Genomic DNA, 14,577 nt, shown 5'->3' with positions numbered 1-14,577 from the left:
TTTTATAGGCACTGTATTTCTCTGTGTTCACAAAAACACAGATCACAGATCAAACACCCTAACAGCAAGAACAACTATTCTCATTATGTTTGTTTAAAAACGAGCCGAAGACCAAGAACTGGAACCAACAGACAGATACAACCTGTCCACCCACTTTTAAATTTCCAGTAATCATGCCAGGCATTCTTGAGCTGCTCACTTTCATTATGACTTACAGGAAATGGCTGGAGATGGGGATTACCAGCCGGCACAGTGTAGTGTGTCTGCAGTGACACTCCAACAGCCAGAATAATGCAAATTAGGTACAACTTTTTTTTTAAATGTTAAATCTCTTCAAAATGTAAACATCCTAATATTAATGTAAACATCTTATTATTTCCTTTAGGATTATTACTGCCAAATTTTCATTACAACTGTAAAATGAAAAGAAAAAACCTTGTATGTGTTTGTCTTTGATATGGGAACAGCTTGACGTATCAAGAACGCAAGAACACTGGGGCATCCGCTGTTTCCCTTTGTTCCTTAGTGCTTAAGTGAAACAGAAAGCCTGAGAAAACTGCTGCCATGTCTCTGTGCTTTGTTGGAGTCACAGCAACTGAGGGCTCAGTACACCCGAATCCCAGAAAGCTGTCTTGGACCTCCCTTATGGTAAGGTCATGTTTAACAATGTTAGTACAGTAGTTCACCAGTGTCCAGTGCGCAAGTTATTGTGCATCTCAAACAGCTTTCAATAAATCTGAGCGGGATACCTGGAAATGACTGGTAAAGTTGACAGGAAAGCACAATTAAATACCACCCTTACTACCACCTATTTGCTTTGAAGATTTCTAGGCCCCTCCTGGGATTCAGACAAAAGCAAACAGGTGCATGTGTTTAGGGTTAGTGTCTAACTTATGCATATCATGTGAAACTCTCTCTGCATCATCACCCAGACTACTGAGAAGGTATCTTGGGTCCACTTCACTACAGATGAAAGCTTGGGTACTTTCTATTATGTACCTAGTTGTACCAATCTGTGGATGAACTGTATAGTTCTGTGAAGTTTGTGTATGGGTGACAAAGCACATAAACATCACTTATTTACACACCGCGGTTTTGTATTAGGTGGTTTATTTTATATTCAGGATAGTCCATTAACATGGAAGCTGGAGATACAGTTGTCTGAGAACAAAGACACAGACTGACATCAGCACTGCTTTGTGCACACTGCTTCACAAGAGGCTATTATACAGTTTCAAGACACATGGGAACTAGGTGATTGAGTTTTATGAATTTAAATCATGCGGACTGACAGTTATCTACAAGCTCTGAAAGGTTGCCTGTGTATGTGTGTATGTATGTATGTATGTATGTGTGTATGTGTGTATGTGTGTATGTGTGTGTGTATGTATGTATGTATGTATGTATGTATGTATGTATGCCCTCATTCAACATGCAGATCAGTTTGATTGTTTCTTATAACTACCTCCAAAGTCATCTACACTCTTGCTATTAGATTCAGGTATGGTTGCTTGTTAGAAGCAATGGAAACAGGTGAATAACATACACGTACATAGAGCAGAGAAAATCTCTCCCTTCTTCATTTATTCACTAAAATAGTTTTATTCTGTCTCTGTTAAATGTGAACTATGTGAATATGTCTAGGGTCAAACCTAGACAGGATTAACTCTGATTGTACGATCCTTGTTTTGTCACAGTTTCTCCAATTAGCGGATGCAGAAATAACACAGCTTCGAAACAAATATGAGTGAAATAGCTATGATAGAAATAAAATAAATCATTAGAACAGACGTAAGTGAAATGGCATCAAGATTCTATAAGAATCATAACTGGAAAAACGCACACAAAAAATACTTAAAATAAGCAGAGACAAGTATCAAATGCCAATGAAAAAGAAAATTAGAAAAATCAAATGAAAAGTAAAAAAAAAAAAAAAAGACAGGACAGAAATCTTTCTATTCTGATTTTCTTAAATGGAAAGTTCTCTCTGATGTGGACAAACTGGTGGATATTAAAATAAATCTGTGTTTACGTCAGACAGAGCAGTTTAAAGTGGATTTCTCTGTTACACAAGAACACTAACTGAAACTTCACCTTGTCAGCAGGTCTTACCCTCAACTGGCAATGACCAGAACTGCCTGAGCCACATAGTGTACTATATTTACACTATCATGTTTGATGGAAGTTTGTGTTTTTCCCTGTCTCTCACTTTTGACATTATTGCTGATTCCAATTTTAATGACTAATTGATGCATTTGAAAGTAAAACAGATGACAGCCACAATAACACAGTCAACTGTTGTTGAGACACCTGTGCACTGCAAAAGTATAAAAGCACCACTTGGGTCTATAAGCTACACAGCTACACTTTGAATGCATCTCTCGTTTCATGCCACACAACTTAGCTTGGCACATGTTCAGTGTAAAGAAACATTACAAACAGGTCAGACTATGTCCCTTAGTTTCCTGCAGAACAAAGAAACTCCACTGACACAGACACTCAAGTTCGGGACAATGTCCTCACAGCATCTTTGACTGTCAGCCACTAGCCTGTTTAACAATGGCTAAGATATCCTCTCAAGTCTCATATTTTTCATAACACACCATCATTACAGTCTTTCACTGGCTAAGCTCAACAACTGCCTGATTTCTATTCCCTCTACAATTTATATTTGATTTGATTAAGGCAGGTAAGGTCCTGTTCCACTGAGTCTGTGTGTCATATGCCTAGGTGTCCTTCCTAAAGAGAAAGCAGAGTGCATCTTCTCCATTGTGTCCTGACATTACAATGTGTGAAAAACCACTGCACTCTGTAAGAGCTACACAAGATTGAGTCCATTCAAAGCTTCTAACTTCTCTGCAACTTCTCTTTGTTTTGAGAACAGCCATATCCATTCATCCACTTACAGTACGTTTTCTCAAATAATTGAAGAGATAATCAATATTAATGCAGATGCTACACAGATGTACTCTTATCCACTCAGCTACATGAGAGCGACAGGTCGAAAACTTGCCGCATGAAAACAGTTGTTAGAAGCCAGGTGAAGGGGAATGTGCAACATATTTAAACTGGCACTACCAGACTGATAATCACATCATGTAAGTTCCTGGTGTGACCTACTTTTCTCTAGCAGCCCTTGTTTCACATGCAGCAGACACGACCCTTGTCCTTGTGTCACAGTGACAGGTGGAGAAAAGGCACGCTTTACACTTCCCACAAATGTTCCAGAATATCTTTCTTGCATCATTCTCTTCTCGTGAAGAGAAGCATCTGCCTCAGACACACATGTCCACAATTCCCTCATCTGCAACAAGAAGTTGACTTTTGAGCCCTGAAGCAATCTCCTGCATTTTTAGCTGCTCCAGGTCAACAGGGCCCCACACAAAGTCCTTGGCCACTGTACAGGACTGACTGGTACTGGGCTGCTGCAGGTTGGAGCTGCCCCCTGTGGAGTAAACTCCTGAGTCTCCACTGCTGCTGCTGTCCTGACGACTGTGTCTGTTAGAAACATCAAGAGGAAGATACATTTATTTTATTTTTATTTTGTAATACACTGCCTGTCCAAAAAAATTGGAGCGTGTGATTTTTTGTTTGGACTGGCAGTGCATTTTAAATGTTATAAAGCAACATATATACATAAAGTCACATAAATATATGAAAATACACATTTCCTATTTAATGTACTTTTCAACTGAATAGTTAACACCATATTTAAGCAAGACCTGTTGTCAGGGTCAGGGCCTGATTGGGGAGACAGTAGGGACTCAGGTGGAGGGTTGTGGATCTCCAGGACTGTTGGCTCTGCCCAGACAGTCGCTATATCACACAGTAGTTCTGATTCTGGATCCGGGGTGAGCAGACCAGGCATATGAGAACCAGTAGAGTCAAGATACTAGAGTGACACCAAGGTGAGGGGAAGGAGAGAAGACAGACTGATGTGAGACATCATGCTAGAACTGAATATAGACATTTCAGAGAGATAAATAATCACATTATGCAAAGTCAACATTTCTTCTAAAAATAGCATGGATAGCCAACAACTGTATTTTTTAGTGTAATAAAACTTTTAAAAAAAGTTTATTAAAAAAAAAAAGTAATGTAAGCTTTGCATAGATATGCCTGTGTCTGCACACATCCAAGTTTATGACAATACCATCTTGAGGTGTGAAGGCAGCTGGCTGGAGGGATAGAATGTTGTCTTGATGGTCTTGTAGCACCAAAAGGACGTGGAGAGTGAGACCAGCATCACCAGGAAGCAAATCACCAGAGATCCCAGAAAGTACAAAAAGATCTGCCACCATGGAACATTACCTGTGAAGTGTGTAAATACACACAGATACATACACTAGTTACATAATTTTTTGCTTGGTTGCCAACAGGACAATAACTTTACAGTTTAGTGAACAGTCATATTTGTAACACAGACTGTGGCCTTATAACTGTTTACACGCCATGCCTTTTTGTAGAGAGGCTTATTGAAGGTCAATAAAGTAAAGGGTGCAGCTACAGTTAAAAATAAATAAATAAATAAATAGATTCTGTGGGAAACCTTACCTTCAGTCTGCATACACTGGGGTGAGGTGGAACTGCTGCTCTTGTTGTAGAAATCATAGCATGACTGGACTCTCACACAATACCAAGTCCAGGCCTTCAGGTTTGGCAAAGTCACTATGTTGGCACTGGTTTTCAACATTTGGGTCTGAAAACACAAGAGACAGTTTAAAGTTTACTATTTAAATTCATATGTTTATGACCCAACACACTAGAGTTTGAGCCAAGTTTGGATCTGTCAGGAATGTCAGGGGGGTGGAGGGGTGGGATGGCAGGAAATAATTACCAAACACAATTTTCTATATCGTTCAAGATTCAGCTACATAGTAGCTCCAACAGGAAACACCTCTGCAAAGCATTTAAGGTTGCATCAAAACAAATAAACCAACACTGTCCTGAACTTACGGAACAGAAACCAGGTGTTCTGCTACCCACGCTCATTATAAGTGAATTACTTTTTTATGTGGTTTCACTGGGTGTCTTTAGGAGCTGACTATGGGAAGTGTAAACAGGAGACACGTTTGGGTGAAGCTTTGCATGAAATGTGTATGAAAAGCATCATCTAACAAAAGGCCTCTGTTACAAACAGCAACAGGAGAATTGGGAAAAAAAGAGAGTCAACCTGATGCAGGACACAACTCGGTCGAGTGCAATTTTGTACACATTGCTATAATGTTTGTTACGGGGATCAGTTCAAGGGGTGTTCTCTACCTGTGTGCCTGCTGAGCGCTCCCAGTAAACAATGTTGTAATATAATGTGGGAATATGGTCCCTCATGGTGACGTTGGAACTGTTCACAGGATCAGAGATGACAACGTCCAGGTCACTTCCAGCAGGACTAAGGCTCACATTGGTTGGTGGACCCAGAGCAGCTAGCAGAAACAAGAGAGAAACATGAGATGCAGGAATTGAAAGGTAGATATGGGGTTGTGTGTGTCCGATTCTAAATTTTCAGGGGGGCCAGCAGCATTCAATGTCTGATAATTTTCTCGACTTAGGATCACTGTAGGTTTTTTGGTGCCCATCGCAGTGTGGAGAGAAGCTTGCACACAGTATTCCACTGGAAGTGATTTTTGAGAGACAGTGAAATAGTGCCCAGACATATGATCACGCGTGGTTCAAATGCCTGGTGGACACAAAGACACCCTTTCTAGAATCAAGCAGCAGGCATATGAAAAATGGAAATACGAAATTTAGTCACACTGCATGACACACTTGATTTTTAGAATAAAAAACAACCCAATGATCACCTCTAAAAAAAGCCCAACTGGTTACTCTACACCAGGCTGCCACAACATAATACACATATATGCAAACATCAGATTATTTAGAACACACCCCAGAAAAGCTTCAGAAATTATTCAAGACACTTTTTGGAAAACCATTTTCAATAACTAGAATGCACCTTAACATATTTTGGAAAACCACAGTAAGGGGTCTGAATACCTTTGTAAATGAGAGATTACAGCTTTTGAAAAACTTTTCTATTTTGCCATCATGTTACTGAGTACAGGCTGAATTAGCAAACGGCAGTTTTATCCTGTAAAAATAAATCAAAAACTAAATCTCCTAAAACATTCACTGAATGGTTATCTGAATGCTCTCTTAAACACAGTATATAACACCTCACCTTTACTTCCACTTTATGGTAGCCCTGCTGCAAAAAAACAAAAACAAAAAAAAGAAAAAACAAATTGCCAGATGAGGATGAAACCCCACATAAAGACTGTTTGTTTAAGCTAGATCTGTTAACATGCTATCAAAAGCAGGTACCTTTGCTAGTACTGTTATGCACAGTTCTATCTACATCTTTGTGGTTGTTCTATTTAGTTCAGTTGCTCTTCCATCTTCTGTCTCCCAAAGCAGGTTTGTCTTGTTCTTTATGGTTTGCGGTGCACCTTTACTATAGGCTCCTATAAAATGCCTGCACTTTTAGATGGCCTCATTCTCCCCCACTCTCCTTTTTACCCGTCTTTATCTCACCCCTCTCTCACCATCTTTATCAGGGCAGAATTCCTTCTGGACCCAGCTGGAGTGACTCCCGTTCATGTTAGTTCGTACACGAAGCATGTAGATGCCCAGATAGTGCAGGCTGACCACTGTGAGGTCACATGACCTGATCAAGGTCTTATCACACACTGTAGACCAGACTGGACTCTTCTTCTTGAACTGAAGCTTGTACTTCCTGGGAACATTAAAAAAGACAAAAAGGCCTGACTTTAATCATGGTAACTCAACATGATCGTTTTTAAGTACACATCCAAAATTGAAAAAAACATAGATATAGAAATCTTAACCCTCTTAAATGAGTATACACTCATGATTAAAACACATAAGTTTAAGAGGGTGTGGTATAGTAATGATTATTATCTTATTGTTCACATAAAAAACACCTGTATTATACTTATTTTTGAAAATGGCTACATACTGCTTTATTGTCACTTTTACATTCTAAAGACAATAAAATATGCCCTATTGTGACGTGAGAGAGAAGCTTACCCGACATATTGGGTGGTGAATGTGACTGTGTGACTCTCTGCAGGACTCTGGTTCCAGTCCCAGCTCAGTGTGTAATTGGTGTTCAAGGTAATGAGGGTCACATTCTGTGGTTGAGCCAGCTCTGCTTCAACTGAAACAAACAACAGTAAACCCACATGACAATATAGTCTACTGCTAGCTTTTCATTCATTCATTTTTAAATGAAGAATTTAGTTAAGATTAGTCAATAATTTCATAAAGTCAAGACTGATCACTTCAGTTTTTGGCAAACTTCACTCAAATAGAAGGAAGAGTGCGTTTGTTGTCGTTGTGTCTGTTGGGTATGTTTACAGTATAATGGATGAATCCACATTTGGAGTTTTTCTAGCATTAGGAAGGTATATGTGGGACTGAGTCACAAACTTTTTAAAAGGAATCACAATCTTTCTTCTCAAGTTTGAACTATACTCAGGGCCTGAATTTCACTGTGGGATGGAAAGTATTGTGCAAAATTGTAATGATTCCTGCAAATCTAACTCTTATAATGCTGGAAATTACAACATGCTTCGCACTCTCTGTCCCCTCTCTTTACAAGTCTACAAGCTTTCTCTGCTGTTGCAGCATCACTAGCTAAGGTACATTCTGGTGTGCATGCAAAATGGATCGCTGGCTAAAACATAAATATAGACTAACCCAGCGTTAACAACATTACTCCTCAGGATCCCCAGACAGGTACGGCAATGCTGAAGCAAAAATTACGCAGCAGTCTAAAGACAAGTTTTAACTGCCTCAAATATAATAATGGTGCAATGAGCTGCTCAATTTTGAGAATGCGCCTTTTACCAGCTGATCTTAGCAAACCCCAGGGTCAGTGGTTTGACTTCGGTTCCTGCTGGCTACATGTTGAGGTGTCCTTGGACAAGACACCGACACCCCACAGTAACGTCATCATCTAACTGAAGCGGATCGATTATGTTATCATTATTATTATTATTAAACAAACTGAACTTAGCTACTCAGACCATGATACAGCAGTAATGCAACCCATACAGCACCAGCAAAAAGAAAGTGTAAGACAGATTCTGCAAAGAATGACACTGCTACTGAAAGAGACAAAAATAAAAGCTGTGTATGTAGTTCAGAGAACCCCTGAAGCCAGAAAACATTGTATGATCCATTAAGCAACGGAAATGTCACCAAAGTGATGCCTATTTCAGAGCTTGGTCTTCTTTAAGATTAGTTACATTTTTTTAAGCTGTTAACAAGGGAAAAGCTGAGGTGACAGGGGACAGGGAAATATTAGACAGGTTAAGATATGAGTTAGTAGAAAAGGAGAAGTTCTGGAGTGAGTTAGATGCTGTGATGTAGAGCAATTCAATGGACATGTTGGTGAAGGGAACAGAGGTGATGAGATTGTGATGGGCAGGTGTGGGTCTGGTCTACTAATCATGGGATCAGTGGTTCGATTTCCAGCTTCTCCTGTCACGTCAAAATGTGCTTGGGCAAGGTACTCAGGTCAGCTGCATGGAAGCTTTGCCATTGGTGTGTGAGTGTGTGTGTGCGAATGGGTTAATGAGATGCAGTGTAAAAGTACTTTGAGTACCAGCTAAGTAGAAAAGCGCTATATAAGTGCAGACCATTTACCATACAGGACAGGAACGCAGAAAGACAGATTCTGGTAGAGGCTGTAGTGCCTCTTCCAGAAGAGGCAGGAACATAGAGTGACTTATAAGTACGGAGGGAGAAGCACTAACATAGACCACATCTTGTGCAGATGTTGTAATCTGAAAGAGATCAGTTACTGCAAAGTATTAGGAGGGGAGAGTGTAGCCAGACAAACCAGGACGGAGGTGTGTAAAATGACTATGGAAGAGGAAGATGAAGAGGACTATGGTAGTGGTGGAACTTGAAAAGGGAAGAATGGTGTGTAGTTATACTACAGCTAATGTGATCAGGGGGACAGGACAACAAGATTTTGGAGGATGAGAGGATGTCCAATGAAATGGAGGAGAAGTGTACTGGTGCTTAAGAACAAAGGAGATGTGCAGAGATGTGGCAACTAAAGAAAAATAAAGCTGATGAGCCATACAATGAAGCTGTGAGAAAGAGTAGTGGAAGCTGGGTTAAGGGCAAAACTACACAGAAATGGTTTACCGACAACACAGTGAAAGTTCTGGAGTGGTAGTCAAAGCCCGCACCTCAATCCAATAGAGAATTTGTGGATGGACTTGAAAAGGGTTGTTCACACCTGATCCCCACACAACCTGACAGAGCTTGAGTTTTGCAAAGAAGAATGGCATAAAATTCCAGTGTCCAGATGTACAAGCCTATACACACAGACTCCAGGTCAATCTACTAAATACTGATACCAAGGGGATGAATATTATAGCAAACACTGATTTCACCTTACATATTCTTCTTTAATGAACATTACTTTGTATAAACCAATTTTCACTTTGACTGACATTAATGAGGTATTTTTCTAATTTATTTTGTCAAAGTCTCCGACTTTTATTGATCACGGTTGATTTATAATGTTAATAAAAGGATTCAATTTTAAATTTAGTAATATATATATATATATATATATATATATATATATATATATATATATATATATATATATATACACACACATACATACATACATACTGTATATAATATATACTGTATATAATACAAAGCATGCATCCACTGTCCACAGTAAGGCCTTTAGTCCAGCCATGATTTGACACAAAGAAAGTCCCTCTTTGCTTGGAATAAAAATATACAATTGGAGGCACAGACATATTTTTGCAAGTTAATTTACTTACAAATTTCTGATAAGGTAATCAGGTCGTCCTGATTATTTCCAGGTCAACATGAAAATATCACTGATTTTATATGTTCTCTTGGATATTTAGGGGCACTCTAATGTTCTATCAGTCACTATTTCCTACAGCAGGGTTTGGCAACCCGCAGCTTTTTCATCCTTATACTGCAGTTCCGCGTGGCTTGGGAAAACAAATTGAGTATTTTATTGAAGTGTATTTTATTTGTGTTAGTTCTTTTTATTTATTTATTTATTTTTTATTTTTTTTTAATTGTAGTTCTAGCTATTCTCCACCATGAACTATGTTAAAAAAAACACCGCTCACGCCTCACAGACAGCTTACAGTCCTGCTGAAAGATGAAAGTGACTTTGTACAGCCCTGATTTGCAGACACTGTGCGCAGAGGTTCAGGAGCAGAAGTCACATTGCAAATATTCATTTTTCATTGTTTAGTGACAGAGTGCTTTTCTTTCCCAATTTACTTTTTAAATTCAGGTCAAGGCTCTGATACATGCTCTGAAAGCCCAAAGGCAATATAAGGATGATGGCTCAGGGTATTTTCTGTTTGCTACATGGATAATTTAAATTCAGCTTTTTAATTCATTTGAAAGAGATCTTCAATTCGACATGTTTTTTTCTAAATGTGTTCATTACATAACTAAAATTAAATTTTCTCTGTAGCACCTTATGGATTTCATAAGCAGCACACTATAGTTGTTTATACAAAGTAAAGGTAAAAAAACTATATATACAGCGTTATCTTCATTTTAGATGTTAAAAAGTATTTGCGGCTCCCAGTGTTTTCTTTTCCATGGAAACCGGGTCCAAATGGCTCTTTGGGTGTTAAAGCTTGCCGACCCCTGTCCTACAGTCTAAGTAATGTTCCCTTTTCTGATTTGTGACTGTAGGCTGACTTGTCGAACTGCCAAGAATTATCACTGTCAGCTTATCAGCTCACTCCTACAGGTTTAACAGACATTTGTAAACACTTTGAAGGTAAGTAACTATAACACGAATACTATTAACATACCTGACCTATGTGAAACCAGAAAAAATAAAGCCACAAATAACCTATGGTTGAACATTCTCTCTATAATGTTACTGTGCGCATGTTTTTTTTTTTTTAAACTACATTAAAAAATATTAGACGTTTCATGCAAACACAAAATCATCTAGTCTTCTAATTAAAGACTTAAAAGTGCTTGTTTTTGTATCAGATATGAACAGAACATACAAACAAACACAACATTACTTATATCTCTTTTTATTTTTCTTTCATTTTTTTATCCCAAGGACAGGAAGAGCTTGGTAAAATATTTCAATTTCTTATTTTAGAGAAGGAGAACACCTTAACAGAGTCATGAGTGTCATAGAAGAGAGGAAGCAGAACAACCTCAACAGAAAAATCTGTTAAATCTGTAAACTAAATGAAAAGTAAGTCTTTGACACAGACTTGCTTACCAAACTCACTTGTTTTGGTTACTGGCCTCTGTGCTACAGTGGACTATCCTACAGCACAACCTTGCCTATCTGCATATACTGGGAAAAGACTTGATTAAATATACTCATTTTCATGGTACATTTAAGACTCCAAATGTATTTTATCATCATGACTTCCAAATCTTCAAAAGAGGAAGGCCAAACTCAGTCAAACAAATATCTGCTGGGAAATGGTGGTAACGTTTTATTAGTAGGAATGAGGAACCAAGCAATAGTCTGCAGAAGGTATTAGTAGTCAACCAGAGACACAATTTCACTAGGACATTTTTTCATCAAGTACAGCTGTACAGATTACTTCTGTTGGCCATCTGGATGTTTTTAGCATAATACACCAATTTAGCTTGATGCAGACAGTGTGTGTAGATCTGTGTATGACTGTTTTTCTGCTGCACCACGTGCACAGTATGCCATAGTCACCCTGTTTACACCTGGCTGTATTTCTTTTTGCAAAATGTCATCTACATTAAATATTAAAAACTGCCGTTGAAGTGATTAAATGATTTCTGTAGAATATAGGAACCGTAGCATGATGCAGCCTGGATATTTCAGAAGTTACAGATTTATGAGATCCATTTCTGAGAAAGGTTTCCATAACTGTTTACAAGGGCACATTAGAACAACACCTTTGCATTTCAACTTCAGTACGCGACACATATTATTCAACTGCAGTCTTTGTGTGTTTATACTTATATTCTATATACAGAGAAAGCACATCAGACGACCACATCACAAAGCTTCAACCTTGTTGTTATGAGCTCGTGTGTTTGCGAATCTATGTTAGCAAAACCTAAACTCCACACACTCAACCTAAACCTTCCGACAATAACAGGATGCGTCTCATTTTTTGAGAACTGTACGTTCAAACACAAATGGGATTCAGCGGTCGAAATATCACGATGCCTCAGCAGCTGCGATACAAATGCAACCGTGTTAGCTAACAGTTAGCTAACATTACACATATATTATTGCGCAGCTAGCGTTTGGTATTAAAACAGCTTAATATGACAGACAATAGGTTAATAAGCCACCACAATACCAAAGATTTCAACAGCACACTGTTACAAACACAGTTAACACCAGGCCTGTAACATTTGGTGTAGTTTGTAGGCACAAAGTATACCCTCTGGACCAACTACACCGCAGCTTGAAACAACATTAGCTTAACGTTAGCTTACCGACTAACGTGAGCATTCTAACAAGTGTTAATAATAACTTACCAACGACGGTTTGAAGGCAAAAAAACAGAAGCCGGGCATAAAAAGCAGCGGACATGATTGATATTTCTGCGAGCTGCTGACAGTTTGACTTTCCACCGACAGAATCTCACATGCACATAGTTTCTGTCTTGGCCCAGCTCTCACGGACTCAGCTCGGCTTTCTTGTGCTGCCTGAAAACCTGGCAAGTAGTACTGCGACGTGACAAGGATATAGCTAGACATATCCAAGTGTTCCGGTTGTATTATCAAAATAAAAGCTCGACTTAGTCACACTGCCCACATTCAACTACAGCATAACACAAAGCGATGGTTTCTAATAATTGTGCTGAACGTGCGATATTGGTAAAGTAAGCAACAAAGTCAAAAAAAGAAACAAACGTTGAAGAATTGTGTTATTTGCTTTTCCCACATACATACATACATACATTCATACACACGTTGTTACTTATTGTACTTTATCTTTATAACATGTTATGCAGTATCGCATAGTATGTAGCAACATTTTCCCAATTTTCTCCCCTTTTAGTATTCAGTACATTTCACAGTCAGTCATTTATCAGACGTTTTTATCCAAAGTGACTTAAAAGGTACAAGGCAAAGGCAGGGTAAGGAGGTCTTGCCTAAACACCTACTGGATAAGACTATGTCCAAAATAGTGTTAATATGCTTTATCTCAGTTGTACAGTGATAATCCTAGCAGTCTTACATTTTGTGGATCCTCTTCATTATGTGAGTATAGTTTTTCATCAAATAACAACTATGTTATGCTCACATAACAATTGTTTAGCATATTTTTACATTTTATATTTTTAAATTCTCATTGTAAGCATAATATGTGGTATCAGGAATATTTTACTGAAAGACTATAGTCAGAAGAGCCTCTCATTCATTTGTATTTAATATTAAAATATTGTGGGTTCACAATGAGTCATAAGTCTGTCCTAAAACAGTTAGGTGCAGTGGCAGATCTAGAAGAATTTACATGAGGTGGTGGCAGGGAAGTCAATGACTCCCCAGCGCGACTCTTTCAATGTCCCAATACTATTGCAGCTATGTTTTGATGTTGTTATTTGTTTTTATTTAACCATGTAAATCCAGCAGAGGTTAGCAATTCTTTTTTTCAAGGAAGTCCTGGTCAAGGAAAAGGCAGCTTAAAGTTTTAGACAATAGAATTCAACATGAAACAAACACACAAATCCAATACAAAACCAGTCAACAATGCATGAAGGTTTTAGCTAAGACAAAAAATTGAACAGATATTTGTCCTTTTATTGTCCAATTACAGCTTTAGACATTGAAGAAGAGGGTAGCTGGGGCCATACCCCACAATAGTAGGCATTGCTTCCCCTTTCCCCCATGTAGATCTGCCCCTCAGGTGCCTATATGAACAATGAAGGGGTTTTTATTGCTCACCAGTCCTCCTGTCAAGTCTATGTAACATAGACTGTTTATTTGATGTCTGACTTTCCACACTAATCAGCACTGTCCTTTAAGAGATCCCTCCAAAATATGTTTCTTATATAAGTGATGTGGACCAAAATCCAAACATGTCTTCAACACGGACTTCAAACACCCAAAATAATGATAAATGAATATAATTTGGGGCCTTTATATTACAAAATTCACTGATTTAGTTTTTTTGTTGTTGTTGTTTTTTTAAATTAACTTAAATGAAATGGCATGAATGAAAAATACTAGTTTTTGGACCATAATTGATTTTATTAACATTCTGTTTATGATATGCAGTATATGTTTTAAATCTTCAGAACAAAAGCCTGGCAGCAGCACAAGAGATTTGCTTCTAAAGGTTTTTGAATACATTAAGCACAGAACAAGGCCTGGGATTTTGGTCCCATCATGTCAATTGTATGGATCTATCCATGGCAAGTACAATATGATCATGAGTAATTCTCAGTGTTCATTTGGACACCTGACTGTGATTTTAAAGACAGACTTACAATAATGTATTAATCATGTGAATGCACAATCTTCTGGTGTTTTATCTGCAGCTTGATGCAG

The 14,577-nt window shown here is 38.3% G+C and overlaps 1 protein-coding gene across 1 annotated transcript; it reads right to left on the bottom strand.

Annotated features, from left to right (window-relative positions):
• Window positions 1-1,070: 1,070 nt before the first annotated feature.
• il10rb (interleukin 10 receptor, beta) lies at window positions 1,071-12,758 on the bottom strand. The gene is made up of 8 exons (XM_026375574.1): window positions 12,559-12,758; window positions 7,051-7,180; window positions 6,546-6,736; window positions 5,263-5,423; window positions 4,555-4,699; window positions 4,154-4,311; window positions 3,723-3,892; window positions 1,071-3,498 (listed from the first exon to the last, which is right to left on the bottom strand). The coding sequence occupies exons 1-8, from the start codon at window positions 12,611-12,613 to the stop codon at window positions 3,276-3,278; spliced, it is 1,233 nt and encodes a 410-aa protein (XP_026231359.1). The 5' UTR covers window positions 12,614-12,758; the 3' UTR covers window positions 1,071-3,275.
• Window positions 12,759-14,577: the final 1,819 nt, after the last annotated feature.

Source organism: Anabas testudineus, chromosome 21 (genome assembly GCF_900324465.2).
Source record: "Anabas testudineus chromosome 21, fAnaTes1.2, whole genome shotgun sequence".
Taxonomy (NCBI): domain Eukaryota; kingdom Metazoa; phylum Chordata; class Actinopteri; order Anabantiformes; family Anabantidae; genus Anabas; species Anabas testudineus.
This window is presented reverse-complemented; position numbering and strand designations above follow the sequence as displayed.